Source organism: Amia ocellicauda, chromosome 9 (assembly GCF_036373705.1).
Source record: "Amia ocellicauda isolate fAmiCal2 chromosome 9, fAmiCal2.hap1, whole genome shotgun sequence".
Lineage (NCBI taxonomy): Eukaryota > Metazoa > Chordata > Actinopteri > Amiiformes > Amiidae > Amia > Amia ocellicauda.
Window position 1 is genome coordinate 11,484,499 of NC_089858.1, and position 14,552 is coordinate 11,499,050.

Here is a 14,552-nt window from a genome sequence, read left to right on the forward strand (position 1 = left end):
CCTGTGGCCAGAGAAGTGCCCCCTTTAATAATGCAGAGCAACAAACAGCCAGTACACCTCTCCTCACTTTGGAATAAAGAAATGACTGAGATTCCCTCTGGAGTCACTAAGGCATTACGCATAAATCTCCACCAAGGCAGCCCTTGAAGCCCAAACCTAGGGGTTAAGATAAGAGACCATGGTAGTGGTTATTAAGTGAAAGTTTCCAATCGATAGAGAGACAGCCGTAATCAGGGCTGCTTTAATTGCAGTGGGGACAACATCTATTCAGGTTATTGCCGCAGCTGTCCACGGAAGAGTTCATTTCCGCTGGTTTCAAGGTTTTTTTTCCCCTTTTCATTTCTTTGCTTTCTTCCTGGTTTAAAACCTTCTGCAGGATTGAGGGCAGCTAATGACGGCCTGCACACCACCATGAATACACTGAAATGAGTCACAAAAACCATGCCCGATTAAACTAAATATATGTATTTTTTTTTAATCATACCTTGGCTTGTTTACTGCTTACATGACTTGCCATCAGAAACCTATCGAGCTTGTCAGTATAATTAATATCTAAATGCACCAGACCTATGCCTCTTTCTCTGTGATTTTAAATGGTTGAAAATACCAGGGCAGACAATGTTTGTTTTTAAAGCATACCTTTAAAGTCAACTTGGCTATCCAAAAACAATAAACCAATCAGAAAAACAAACTGGAAATGGGAAGATTCTTTTTAATATAACATTATCACATTAACAAAAACAAAAAACTGTAAAAATGTTATACATTCCCTAACTGTCTCACGAATGGACAGTCTGAATGAACGTCAGTATTGATCTGTGTAACAGACAGTGCTTTTTCATTATATTACAGTTAACAGGTACAATGCAGAAAACATTTGTATATCACAGTAAAAACTACAGGTATTTGTTTCTCTGGTCGTAAAAATGCTTTATTTCAGCAGCCAAAAAACCCAAAACAATCTGTTAAAAGTATTTTTCATACACAATTAAGGTGGAAGCTTTATCGAAGATTTGGAGTTTGGTTCTGTGTTTATTCCCTAGATAGGAGCTTTCAAAAACCAAACTGAAACAGTATTTGAAACACATATCTGTTTAGCTCTCACGTTTGTATCCTATTGTACAGTTGTAGGCACTGAAGTACTATGGCCAAAGCAGTTTGACATATTATGTAAAGAACCCCTGAATGCAATTTCTATGTACAAATAAAAACACAAGGATGTTCCCTTTAAACATCATTCAAACCCTGATAAAGTTTACACCTTAATCATAACAAAAAAAGAGGGAGAAATCAGAATTAATTTAGTCTTTTCCCTCCTTGCCCTATAAATTAATGTTTGGAACGTATTTATCTACAGGTTTATAGGCAGTGGATGTACAAGGTTTGTCGACCATTTCTGGCACCTTCATAGGCCTTTTGCTTAATAGATTTTTTCCCATTTTATTTAATTTTATTTCATTTTTATTTTAAAGTCCTCAAGATTGAAGATAAACTGTATAAAAAAACAACAACAACAACAACAACAACAACAAAACATGTTTTCCTTCCAATTTCAAGAGAAGAGTCCTTACATATTCATCTGTGGCATTTTCCTAGTTGCTCTTCTTATGCTGCTTTCGTACGTTTCGAAGCCCCTGCTATGCTCTTGATATGGCTAAAGAGTAGAAACCCTTGATGGGAAGTAACTGCGGCACCTATGGCGGCAGGTGTGTTAGCTCATCGATTGGCAAGATGGCTCCGTGTTTTCTGGGTCTGTTTCACCTCGGCTGACCCGGCTCTCTATCAGTCTGCCTGTCTGGCCTCTTGCCTGTGGAGGCTGTCCGTCTCAGCCTGATGCACGGCTCCGGGCGCTGACGGGGAGGGGCGGCCGTCACTGCTGGCCTGACCTCTTCTCTTTCTGGAAGCTAAAGCTCGTCCGCCGGCTCAGTTTCCGCTGCTTCTGCGCGAAGTAGTCCGCCCGTGATGTGCTCGCCCGGGACTCCAGGATGTAATTCACCTGCAAACAGGAAACACAAGGGCTTCACTGGGGGGCTGTATGTGTTTGTGGGTGGTGGTGAAGACGTGAATGGGATATGTGGTGTGAATTCAGATGACAAGCACCTTTGTTTCATTTTCAGTCAGGGTTTAAGCACACTATATAGTCAGGCACCTCGTTGGCTCTACTGCTGTATCTTACGTTGCATTTATTGTGTCTTGTCATCTCTTTATACCACTCTACAATCCATCCAGCATATTTTCATTAAATAAAATAACTAACTAAATAGTCTGTTTATGCATGGAATTATGTAGTGTATAAACTTAAGAACAATCATTAATCGCAGCAAAAGAGGCATATGTTCTTAAAACCAGAAAACATTTTTCTGTTAAACCCATTCCTTACATCTATATTTAAAATAAATAAAGAAATAAATGTTTATTATCCTCTCTTAAGATTTGGCACTTTCCAAAGTCTCACTGGTTTCAGGTCCCTTTTCTCTGGAATACAAATGAGATCCTCCACCACAAGACAATCCTCCACCACTGGATCCCGCTGTTACCCTAGCCTGCTGAAACTCGGGGAAACTCCCCGCGGATTGCATCACATACCTATCTTTAGTGGTAAATCCCAGGATATCCATACTGGTGCTGAACGCAATCTAAAGGGAATTCTGGCGCTGGAAACTACTTTAATAAACTGCAGCTGGGTCTGCTCCCAGAGGGCCGAGACTGATCAAATTGAGCCCTTAGTCTGGTAAACAATTGTTACAACAAAACCCAATCCTCAGTGGATACTGTATTTAAACGTTTCTTTCTTTATTTATTTGTGTTATACGCGCATCCTCTATTTTACCCCTTGGCTTGCTAAACCCAGAGAGGATAACTGGGCGTTTATTGCCGGCTGTTAAAGGATCTTAATCTCAAAAACAGGTGACTGTGCACACCGTCCATTAAATGGGCTTATTTACAAATGCAGCATTATTACTGTTATCAGCGCTGTTAGCACTTGTGTTATTAATGAAAGCGGGGATGGCAGCAGAGGCAGTGCAGATGCATGTAAACATGTACGTTACAATCAGGATCCTTTTTTTTTTTTTTAATGTATTATTTCTCGTTATAAACAATTGAACTTCTTCTTAAATAGCTCTGCAGAGACAGAAGAGAGACCCGTTTGCTCATCGCATGGAAGCAGGCTGCTCCGGCTTCCTCAACCCCCCCTGGGCTCCCAATTGATATTTGATCAACAAAGTCCACGGGTGTCTTGTTCAGGGGGAATTTAATGCCATGAAATGACGATGATGTGAAACGATCGCTGATGTTGAGTCAAATCCAGTAGATGTCACTAAATTGGAACATATGTTACTTAAACTATAACATAACAATAATTCTGCTTTAAGACGGCTCGTAAAGCCTGGATTTATTATCTAAAATCTGAGGTGATGATAACATGGATAATTTTTAATGGAAGGTTAATGTAAGAATCAAAAGATAAAACCGGCCCTTTGGCCCTGTATCAGCTGGGCTCTACCCGGCAGTGCTTAAACCTTTACAATTTTATGCACCGTAGGGTGTTCCTCTTTCATTACATTTTATAGCTAAAGGCATAAAAATATAGTGAATATTTTCATGGCTAATAAAACCTCGGGCTTCACCAGAGAGGGGCTGTGTAACCAGAATCCAGAAGAGATCTTGCCTGGGCAGAGAACAGGATTAAGGAAAACCATTTCCTTTCTGTTGCCTTTCTTTCCAGCTTTCACGCCTCTCCCGAGTGCTCGATTTCCACGGTAGCGTTCCCTGCTGTCACAGTGTGTGTTCCACTACGCCTCAACCCGCTGAAGAAAAGATCTACACTGGCTGACTTGTGTGCGACAAAACGGCTTGATAAATTACTTTATATAGGCCATGTCAGAGAAAGAAAGAAAAAAAAAAAAAAAAGTCACCGTACATCTTCTCAATATTTTAATAAATCAGCCCCAACGCTTTTATTATTAATGACACCTCACCCCCTGAGTCCACTTTTCAGATGGAATGTGTACAGAAGATTTTTTTTTTTGGAGAACTTGTAGTAAGATAAGATATTAATGTTCAACATAGAAACAGTAACCTCTAGGTAATCCTCTTGGTTATTAATACAGAAAACCAACTGATATGCATTTATGTTATTTTATTTAAAGAAACAAAAAAAACAAATTGTACTAATAGTTATTATTTACAGTGTTATTTTAATTTTAACATTTAAAACAATGTTGTGGATGTTTTATTACTAACAAGATCACCTAAGTTAATTGGGAACCTCTGCTACTAAACATAGTGCATATGACACAGAAATAACTGATTTCTGATCATTTTATGCGCACTTTAGATAGTTGGTGAGAGTTGTATAGCGTGTTCAAGGTTTTTAAAAGATTATGGAATGGTCCTACCACCCCCCCACACACATACCACACACGTCTGGTACCATTCAATCAAGCTCTTATTTTCTATTTAATAACTCCCCCTCAGGTTGTATAAGGAGTAGCACTGTAGGAGGCCGGGCCTGGGTGTCAGTCAGGAAGGCCGGGTCGCCCCCAGGCTGAAACACTGTCGGCACCTCAGTTATACAAGCTAAAGGGGGGGCGTCCCATCACAGGAGAGGGGAGGGGGGGGTACAGATATTAAAAACTGCATCGCTGGGGGGAAAACCCCTGCCATGGTGACGGACAGGCATCACGAAAAGTACAACAGATACAAAAAACGGCAACAAAAGTACTTATAAGCCTGTCAAGATATCATCATAAAAACAGGAGCTCCACTGTATGAAGCCTCCCCCTACCCCAATCAATCAGTGCTGGCTGTCCAGTTTAAAGATCAGTTTCTAATGAAGGTATTCAAGCAATGAGGCGAAAATCCATACTGCCATACTGCACGGATGTCCAACTCTTTCTTCAGAGCCGAGATTCATTTGTATCTTGCTTAAGCTGCATACCAATCAAGCTTAAATGATACTTATTCACCTGGTGGAAATCTAATGACAGCACAGTCATTTCATCAAAAAAATCTGTCCGTCTTTACTTACTAGTGCAAGACCAAAGGAAAGAGAAAGTATGAAATTATTTACAAATAAAGGTGAGAAAAGACATGGATTTGAGTGTCCAAGCTGAGCACCTTCCCGGTAAGCACCAGTGTACGGTGGGCCACTTACCTTCAGCACTATTTCGTTGACAGTAGCAGCATCTGATTCAAAGTAGAGAGGTTTGTAGTCATGATTGCTTAGATATGTGAGCTTAAATATTGCATGACCTACAAGGTAGAGAATGACAATGTTAGTGTGCTGAAAAAGAAACCAAACAGGCAAAAAAAAAAAAAAAACATTCAAACGTCACGGCGGAGGTTGGGGAGGAGAAGAAACAGATGGTGGTATTAGTGTCCCTTCAGCACAACAGAAGGAACGTGCAAGATGGCGACAGGCTTTCCATGTCATCTTGATTCGAGGCAAACCTCGTCTATGTGGCAGCTGAACCCTTTTTAATAAAGTTCAAATCCCCACTCATCACAACGCAGGAGATGCAAAATCAATCATCTGGGTAGTTAAGTTCCCTTGTGACGCTTGAGGGAAAGAACAAAAAAAATAAAAAAATAAAATAAAAAAAAGTTGCCACTGCTGATGCTTTTTAATACAGGAAAACTCAGGGTGTTTAGGATGATGGGACGAGCTCAGCTCATCGTTGCAGGGGGAACAGAACTAAATAAGCATAAAGCAAAAGGATGTCTCGCTCCTGAACTAGCCTTCAGTAACTCCAGCGAATTCCCTCCAGACTGCCAGTGAAGTGTGTGTTGTGAACGTTCGCAAATTAAGAGACAAAATGGCTCCCAAACACATCATCCTGCCGACTCTCAAAGCCAACGCATTCTAAAGAAAAGACACACAGGCCCGTTTTCAGCGCTCACACTCCACAATTTCCTTTGTTCGCTGTACACAGGTATTGGGGATCACTGTCACCTGTCGATAGAGTACAATACACACACACACGTATTCTGAGAGGTAGAATTTTCAGCTCCTTCACCAGGGGAATGGTGCGGATTTGAAGGCTCAATATTAAATACCTTAATAAGGAAATAATACATGGGATAAAGATGCTTTTTACCAAAACACTAAAAACACACAAAAAATAAATAAAAACGAAGACTGAAGTCTTTAGGGTGTACTACAAATCTCTTGGTGAACTATCCGCGTCCGACAATGACACGGCACTCTTTCACACACACACACAAAAACTTAAATTAATGCATGAATATATGTATAAATTCAACAAAATCATACTGACTGTCAAATGGATTAAAAATGCATTTCATTCGAGAGAAAGGTATAAATCATAGTTCCATAAAACAACTCAAGATAATCTTCCCAGTAGTTTTCGCCATAAGTGTTTTTTGAGTTTACGGTTGATGCACAATATTTCATAACACAATTATGTTGACGCACAAGGCAAGGTAACATCTGCAACATGTCAATTATTCAGCACTCAAGGTGTTTTAAGTAACCGCCCTGTCCACGATACTGTGACAGTGACAACCTCAGAAACTGACGCTTCACTTCTAGACACCTCTCTCACAACTTAGCACCTCCAGACCACACCTTGGACTGGGAGGTTCCAGTTTAATGAAAACTGCCCCAAAAAGGAATATGGTGAAAGCTCAGACCAGTCTCACTGCATGTCATGGACGCAGAGTGGATAGATACCAAATAAAAGGCAGATATGCAGATACTGCATGTAGCCAATTAAGCTAGACAGATACGAGACAGACAGTGCAGGAAATGGGAACACAAACTCGCATGACTCCACACGAGCTCCTTGTCACCTGTACTCTCATAGCTAACCTTTCAATTAATAATAAGGTTTCACTAATTCATACAGTAAGGTTCTCCTTGGAAACTGTGAGAAAAAAAAAAAAAAAAGTCAGAAGTGTCCTCTATTGAAGTGAGCCTAATCTGTAAATGTTACCAAGCTGCAGAGCCCAGGAGTACACGTTTTATATTATGTCACTGATTTTAATTAAACCCGAGAATGCCGACTGACTAGGGAAGAGTTTTAGGATTTTGCAGACTTGGGATAGGGGCTGAGGCAGAGACAGCATTGTGAAACAGTTGACAGGAAAAAAAAGACCTAAACGTAAAACAAACAAAGATACAAAATTCCTGTAAATGAACAGACAGAAGGGGGCACGCACTTCACTACAGCCACTTACTCATTCGTCTTTGACTACTTCTACAAATTTGTGGTCAGAATATAAGTGAGGCCCCAGCATTTTATCATAATATGTTAATTAAACACCATTATGATACACTAATCATTAACATAAATTCCCTATCCAGAAATTGTCTAATAATTAAAAAACCTTTAAAGAATTTGACAAATTACCCTCTAGTGATGTTAATGTCCAATCTATTTTAAAAGTCTCATTGAAAAAAAAAATGAAAAAAGTAGGAGAAATTCCTAATTGAAGGCTAATTAGTATGTTAATGTATTCACGTTGTGCGGTGGCTGATTAAGATCAGAATGCAGGGCTGATTTAGAAACACGGCAAATGAAAAACACGGGCGAGAGGGAAGAGTGTGCCGAGACAATGGTGCAGAATTCATTTCGGTGTCTTCCTTTGTTTTTCTTCTCACGCGCTCTGACAGGCGCTTATATCCGTACTGTAAGGGCCAGCTACTTGAAACGGAACACCTTCATATTCAATCAACTTCCTTACGGTCTTCACAATTAACATATTAATGCATACTAATGTAAATCAACCAGGAACTCAATACCAGGGCTACATAGTACATGTAAATTTTGTAATTCCCAAATGGAGACTTTTTCTTTTTTATATATTACGATCTGTAGTTGGCTATAATCAATTATGGCAATTAAGTGGTTACTCTTATTTTTCTTCTTTATTTTTCTTCGTGCTGCAAAAGGGGCACAGCTAACATCGCATGATACTATGGAATCATGCATCTTGGGAAATAAAAATTAATACAAAGACAATATGTCAAACCAGAGGGAAAAAAAATGGTTTCCGCTAATGGATTTTCAACAGAAAACAGCTTTTATGCAATCAATCTTTTTATAGAAAGCTCAATTATTAAAGTAATTGTTCATCACAACCCCTACATGAATTTACCTATTAGACATAATAAACATCTTTTTAGCATTCAAGAGTGAAAAAGCTTCTGTTAACCCCTTACTGCCCACAACTATTTCTAATAATCCTCAAAGCAAATAAAAGCACCCGGTGGGAAACACATGAAGATATCAAATCGAAAGTGACAGGAGTTTGACTTCTTCAGACAGTCTCTGCAGTTTTATCAGCGATGGACCATTTGCTGTAAAATAATCATGTGAATCACACTACACAACTAAATTAATCAACTTGAGCAGAAACCACCAATCTTTACCTTCAGGTTTTAAATGTTTGAGAAAAAAAAAGTATTAAACAGTGCTTTTTAACACCATTCTCTGTACTTAATGTTTGTTTTTTAATTTTGTACATACTTTTTTAAGTTTATTCCATACTCTCTAATGAAGGCCAAGATGGCTGAAGCCTCAGAGAATTCATTATTAACATAAGAAATTATTAAAATAGTGTCCATTGAATTGCACGTTTTTTTCACAGTATTGGGTTAATTTTATTTAAATATTGTTTGCTGGTGTCTGGGGAATTGAGCAACACACTAACATTTTGATTTTAAGACGTACAATTCCACAATGAGAGTCAAACGTAATTCAGTTTCAGTTTAATCTTTATAATGGAAAAGGCTAGAATGTATACAAAGTTATTTCTTCTTTTCAAATGCTTAAAGGGTTAAGAGATGGCTCAGGTAGCGTATCAGACGCCAAACATCGCACACGATGCAAATGCGACTCGGAGAGACCTTAGCTGGCACAACACTTTCAATCTTCTTTGCAATTTTTTTTAATAGTAGTTTTTTCTCATTTTAATCTGGAGTCTATTGACAGCCTCTGAGGTAACCTTTCATTTAACCGTGGGCGGAACCAGCCTGTCCAGATGTTGTGCTGCAAAAAAAAGTGGAAAATGTCGAAACAGCTGTCTGCACAACACATGCTAGAAAGCTACAGTACGGCTTAGTTTTTTGTTTTTTTTCTTTCTCATTTTGTTTTGTTTACCCAGGCCAAATATATTGCAATATATTATGATTATTAACCCTGTCTGGACTACTTCTTTGGAAGACTTTGAAAACAGATATTAAAGTAAAATACATAATGTAACATATATAATACATAAACAAAAATATAGAAAAAAAGCATATGCATATATATCCATACACACTTTAGTCAAATGTGATTGTAGACAAGGAAGCTGTTAACAGAACTGCATTGGAAGTATTTTCAGCGGTGAAAGCATAGCCATTAAGCAAGGTATAAGCAACCAAACACTGTCAATAAATATAACGCACCACAGCTGCAGAACTTTCACAATGTGACAAAGACATGGAAAGGAACATTATAATGACTGTATAACACTGGATAAAGCTATCTGTGATGGCAAGATTATTGCACCATATTAATGGCGAACAGCTGTGGATCACAATCACAGACTCCACAGCGTGACCCTACAGGAGAACCAAGGAGCTACAATCCGGGTCTTTCAATCGTATCTACATCTATTAGGCCTACTTGCACACGACTGGAAATCACCTGCTGTCAACCGTTTATACCCCCCAAATGAACACTGATGAGGAACAAGAGACCCTAAAAACTAGCTAGAGCAATCGATTAGGACACAGAAATTCACTAACAAACAGGTGTGTCACACTTTCCTTTAAAAACACATCACTGTGTCCCTTAAAACCTTTAACCCAGTCTGAGCACAGAGGTGTTGTACACACGGCAGACTGTGGCGCACAGTGCGCTTAGGTCTCGGCACAATAGCCTGCCTCTTAAAGAGTTAACCTGGTTTCTATGGAAACCTGCACAACCCCACATGAGATAAGGGACAGACGAACCCCCAGGGGAGATGTTGAGTATCTGTCTGTGCGATTTCCCAGAGCTAAAGCTGGAGCCCCAGCAAGGAGCCACCAGCTTAGCAACAGTTAAACAACAGAGGATTTACCTTCCGTGTCAGTTGAGAAAATACAAGAACAGAATATATATAATACAAAATAGTTTCTTGCACAATTCGCTTTAATATTTGCGTAAAAAACCTCTTTTAACAACAGAAACAGACAACAAAGGCACAAAGTTTTCAAGAGGAAATAGGACCATAGATCCAGGCCATGTATAACATTGGTCGACTGCTGAATGGTGGCCAGAATCTGTGGTCAGATGAGAGAGAGAGAGAAGTCTGCTTGCTGGCTTTTGAATGTAAAATCACTATTATACAGTGAGGGAAAAAAGTATTTGATCCCCTGCTGATTTTGTACGTTTGCCCACTGACAAAGAAATGATCAGTCTATAATTTTAATGGTAGGTGTATTTTAACAGTGAGAGACAGAATAACAACAAAAAAATCCAGAAAAACGCATTTCAAATAAGTTATAAATTGATTTGCATGTTAATGAGGGAAATACGTATTTGATCCCCTATCAATCAGCAAGATTTCTGGCTCCCAGGTGTCTTTTATACAGGTAACGAGCTGATATTAGGAGCACTCTCTTAAAGGGACTGCTCCTAATCTCAGCTCGTTACCTGTATAAAAGACACCTGTCCACAGAAGCAATCAATCAATCAGATTCCAAACTCTCCACCATGGCCAAGACCAAAGAGCTGTCCAAGGATGTCAGGGACAAGATTGTAGACCTACACAAGGCTGGAATGGGCTACAAGACCATCGCCAAGCAGCTTGGTGAGAAGGTGACAACAGTTGGTGCGATTATTCGCAAATGGAAGAAACACAAAATAACTGTCAGTCTCCCTCGGTCTGGGGCTCCATGCAAGATCTCACCTCGTGGAGTTTCAATGATCATGAGAACGGTGAGGAATCAGCCCAGAACTACACGGGAGGATCTTGTTAATGATCTCAAGGCAGCTGGGACCATAGTCACCAAGAAAACAATTGGTAACACACTACGCCGTGAAGGACTGAAATCCTGCAGCATCCGCAAGGTCCCCCTGCTCAAGAAAGCACATGTACAGGCCCGTCTGAAGTTTTCCAATGAACATCTGAATGATTCAGAGGAGAACTGGGTGAAATTGTTGTGGTCAGATGAGACCAAAATCGAGCTCTTTGGCATCAACTCAACTCGCTGTGTTTGGAGGAGGAGGAATGACCCCAAGAACACCATCCCCACCATCAAACATGGAGGTGGAAACATTATGCTTTGGGGGTGATTTCCTGCTAAGAGGACAGGACAACTGCACCGCATCAAAGGGACGATGGACGGGGCCATGTACCGTCAAATCTTGGGTGAGAACCTCCTTCCCTCAGCCAGGGCATTGAAAATGGGTCGTGGATGGGTATTCCAGCATGACAATGACCCAAAACACACAGCCAAGCCAACAAAGGAGTGGCTCAAGAAGAAGCACATTAAGGTCCTGGAGTGGCCTAGCCAGTCTCCAGACCTTAATCCCATAGAAAATCTGTGGAGGGAGCTGAAGGTTCGAGTTGCCAAACGTCAGCCTCGTAACCTTAATGACTTGGAGAGGATCTGCAAAGAGGAGTGGGACAAAATCCCTCCTGAGATGTGTGCAAACCTGGTGGCCAACTACAAGAAACGTCTGACCTCTGTGATTGCCAACAAGGGTTTTGCCACCGAGTACTAAGTCGAAGGGGTCAAATACTTATTTCCCTCATTAACATGCAAATCAATTGATAACTTTTTTGAAATGCGTTTTTCTGGATTTTTTTGTTGTTATTCTGTCTCTCACTTTTAAAATACACCTACCAGTAAAATTATAGACTGATCATTTCTTTGTCAGTGGGCAAACATACAAAATCAGCAGGGGATCAAATACTTTTTTCCCTCAATGTACATCACAGTGTATTTAATTGATGATGGACAATTAATCGCAGTCTGTTAACTAACCAATGTTGTAGATCTACTCTTTCAGTACCTCGCTCATTAACTCCTGGTTACCTGGTACCGCATTGTTTACTTAAACAAAACTCACACTTTCTACCAAAAATAACCTGATCCCCATAACTAGGACAGGAAAATACAGCATTAAATACAATACACCATGACCCTGTACTGGATGAAGAGGCTATTGATGATAACTGAAAGACGGATGAACTATTTCTTAAAATAAAGACAAGAATGGTTATTGCATAATAACTGTTCTCTCAATGAGAAAACTCGACTGGCGAAGTTGCAGTTGTCACTTCTCCCTCCAAGGTAAATGCACCCCTTGACTAACGGTACGAAAATCAGACTCAAGTCAACACAAATCATCCTGCGGTTTAGATCTCAGAATAAAGAACTCCATTGTGCTTTCTTCCAGTCCAGTTCACAAGGCATTAAGTACAGTGCGTACTTGATTCAGATCATTTGCCCAGCAATTGCAAGCTGTGGAATATGAAAAAAAAAAGAAAAGAAAAAAAGAAATGAAACCAGAGGGGGAAGTTCATCAATGGATCCTGATTAGGCATTTGCAGGTAGTACATTCAGTGTTCATGCTCCACTGGGCCTCAATGCAGCTGTGCTTTTCAATATGTTCCAATCAAGATGTTACCATTATTGCTCAAGAACACAGAGAGAGAAAAAGAAAAACCCCCACTATCAGTGTACCGACCCACCCCCCCCCCCACTATTTCCAAACTGCAGACAATTCTGATGATGCGGCGAAGCATGACAAATGGATTGAAAAAAATAAAAGGGGCACAAAGAAAATAAAATTTTAAATTATGAAAACCCGTCAGTGCAACCCACTTGATATCTCATGTTGGTAAAAAGCATGTGGAGTACAGAGCACTCTTTCATTAGCTCTGACAAGGCTTTTATGTATCCTCCTATTACTGTACGAACACCCCCATTATAAAGACCATTTTCTATTATGGGCATACTACTCTAGTTAATGCCAAAGGACGTAGAAGTCCACTTTTTGTCACATTATTGTTTTCAAATTGAATTTCTTCTTCTTTCCTTATACGGAACGTTTTGCAGAATTCCACTTCTGAACATATCTGGGTTTGCTATCTACATAACATAACATAATCACAACATAACATCATAATAGAAAAATATGATCTTCTCTGTCAGTATAAAAAGCCGAAGAATTTGCATGTGCATTAAATTGGCAAGAATACCCACAATTAAACCTTTGATATCTTGGCATTGGACAACTACTGTACGTTCCAGGTTGATGTTTAATTAATTTCAATATTTCATACATACATACACAAACAAACACACCCAGAAATAAAGATTATAATATTACTATGTAAATAATGGATTGTACTGCTCTTCTAAAACCATAAGAATCATTAGTCTCTTACAATTTCATCTCCTGATGGAAAACAAAATACAAAAGTAAATTAATGTGAAGCACGTGAAAGAGAGAGAGCGAGAGAGAGCAAGAGCGCAAGGGGTGGGGGGGGCACCTGCAGATTTTGACGCTTTTCTGGTAATTAATAGAAGTCTCCAGTGAAGTGTAAAGTTACCATGCACTTTAATAAAGTTTGCAGCCATGTCGCTGAGAGAGAGAGACTCTGGGTTAATTAATGAAGTTGTGTTTGGCACAGGACTCATGAGACTAAGCCAGTTCGATATCGAGACACTAATTTTTTGGATTGTGGCGCACCATGACTGTCCTCCATATTTATAGAGAAAGTTCACAAACTACAAACACACACAAAAGGAAAGTCTGGAGAGAACAAAATAGTACTAGTCACTACCAATGATTACATGAATTAAAATGCCTTATTATGTTTATTAATTAGAAATTATGTTATTCACCCGCATTGACTCCATTATCTGAGTGTTTCAGAATATGGATTTCATGATCGCACAAAACTAACAAACAAAAACGTACTAAATAAATTAATTTCAAAAGACAGAGCCGGGGAGGAACTGGTGGCTCTATGTTTAGAAAGTCTATAATTCATCCAGTGAGTAAAATACATCTTATTAGACTCTTTATAAATATTAATGAAACTGAAACCGTCTTGGGATGCACAGTAGAGTTTCTTCTTCTTTAAAAAAATAAATAATAAGAAGCTAGGTTGCATTTCTTCTTTGTATGCTCAGCATTAAGGTAAGAGGTTTATGTAGTTATTTTTTTTTTAATATAATTTATGCCATTTAATCCCTAACTTTGCTTAAATATTATTTGAATCAATGTCATGAATGAACATACAGAGAGTCAACGTTTTAAATAAATAAATACATCAAATGGGGATAATACACGTATATATGTAACATAATAATAATCATAAAATCATCACTTTTCACTTCAGGTGGGTTTCACTTCAGACTGCCCCAGAGGGTGGCATACTTTCTTACTCTTTCCCTTCTGCTTGATATGGTTTCCTCCCCCCTCAAAGTTTCTCTTCCTCCTTCCCACTATTCATTCATGCAGACAGCGACAACCCCAACCATTTAAAAATTTTAAAAGTAAAGAGCTTTTAAGTGTTTATATTGTTCCAGATAGTCA

General features: G+C 39.2%; 1 protein-coding gene across 2 annotated transcripts in view; it reads right to left on the reverse strand.

The window, feature by feature from the left end:
- Nucleotides 1–692: 692 nt before the first annotated feature.
- The window catches only part of mapkap1 (MAPK associated protein 1), a 97,646-nt gene continuing 83,786 nt past the window's right edge, over nucleotides 693–14,552 (reverse strand). For both annotated transcript variants that reach the window (XM_066713144.1, XM_066713143.1), the window contains 2 exons: nucleotides 5,159–5,256; nucleotides 693–1,996 (listed from right to left, as the gene is read on the reverse strand). In XM_066713144.1, coding sequence (XP_066569241.1) covers nucleotides 1,871–1,996; nucleotides 5,159–5,256 — 224 coding nt within the window. In that variant the 3' untranslated portion in view covers nucleotides 693–1,870. The remainder of the gene's footprint in view (nucleotides 1,997–5,158; nucleotides 5,257–14,552) is intronic.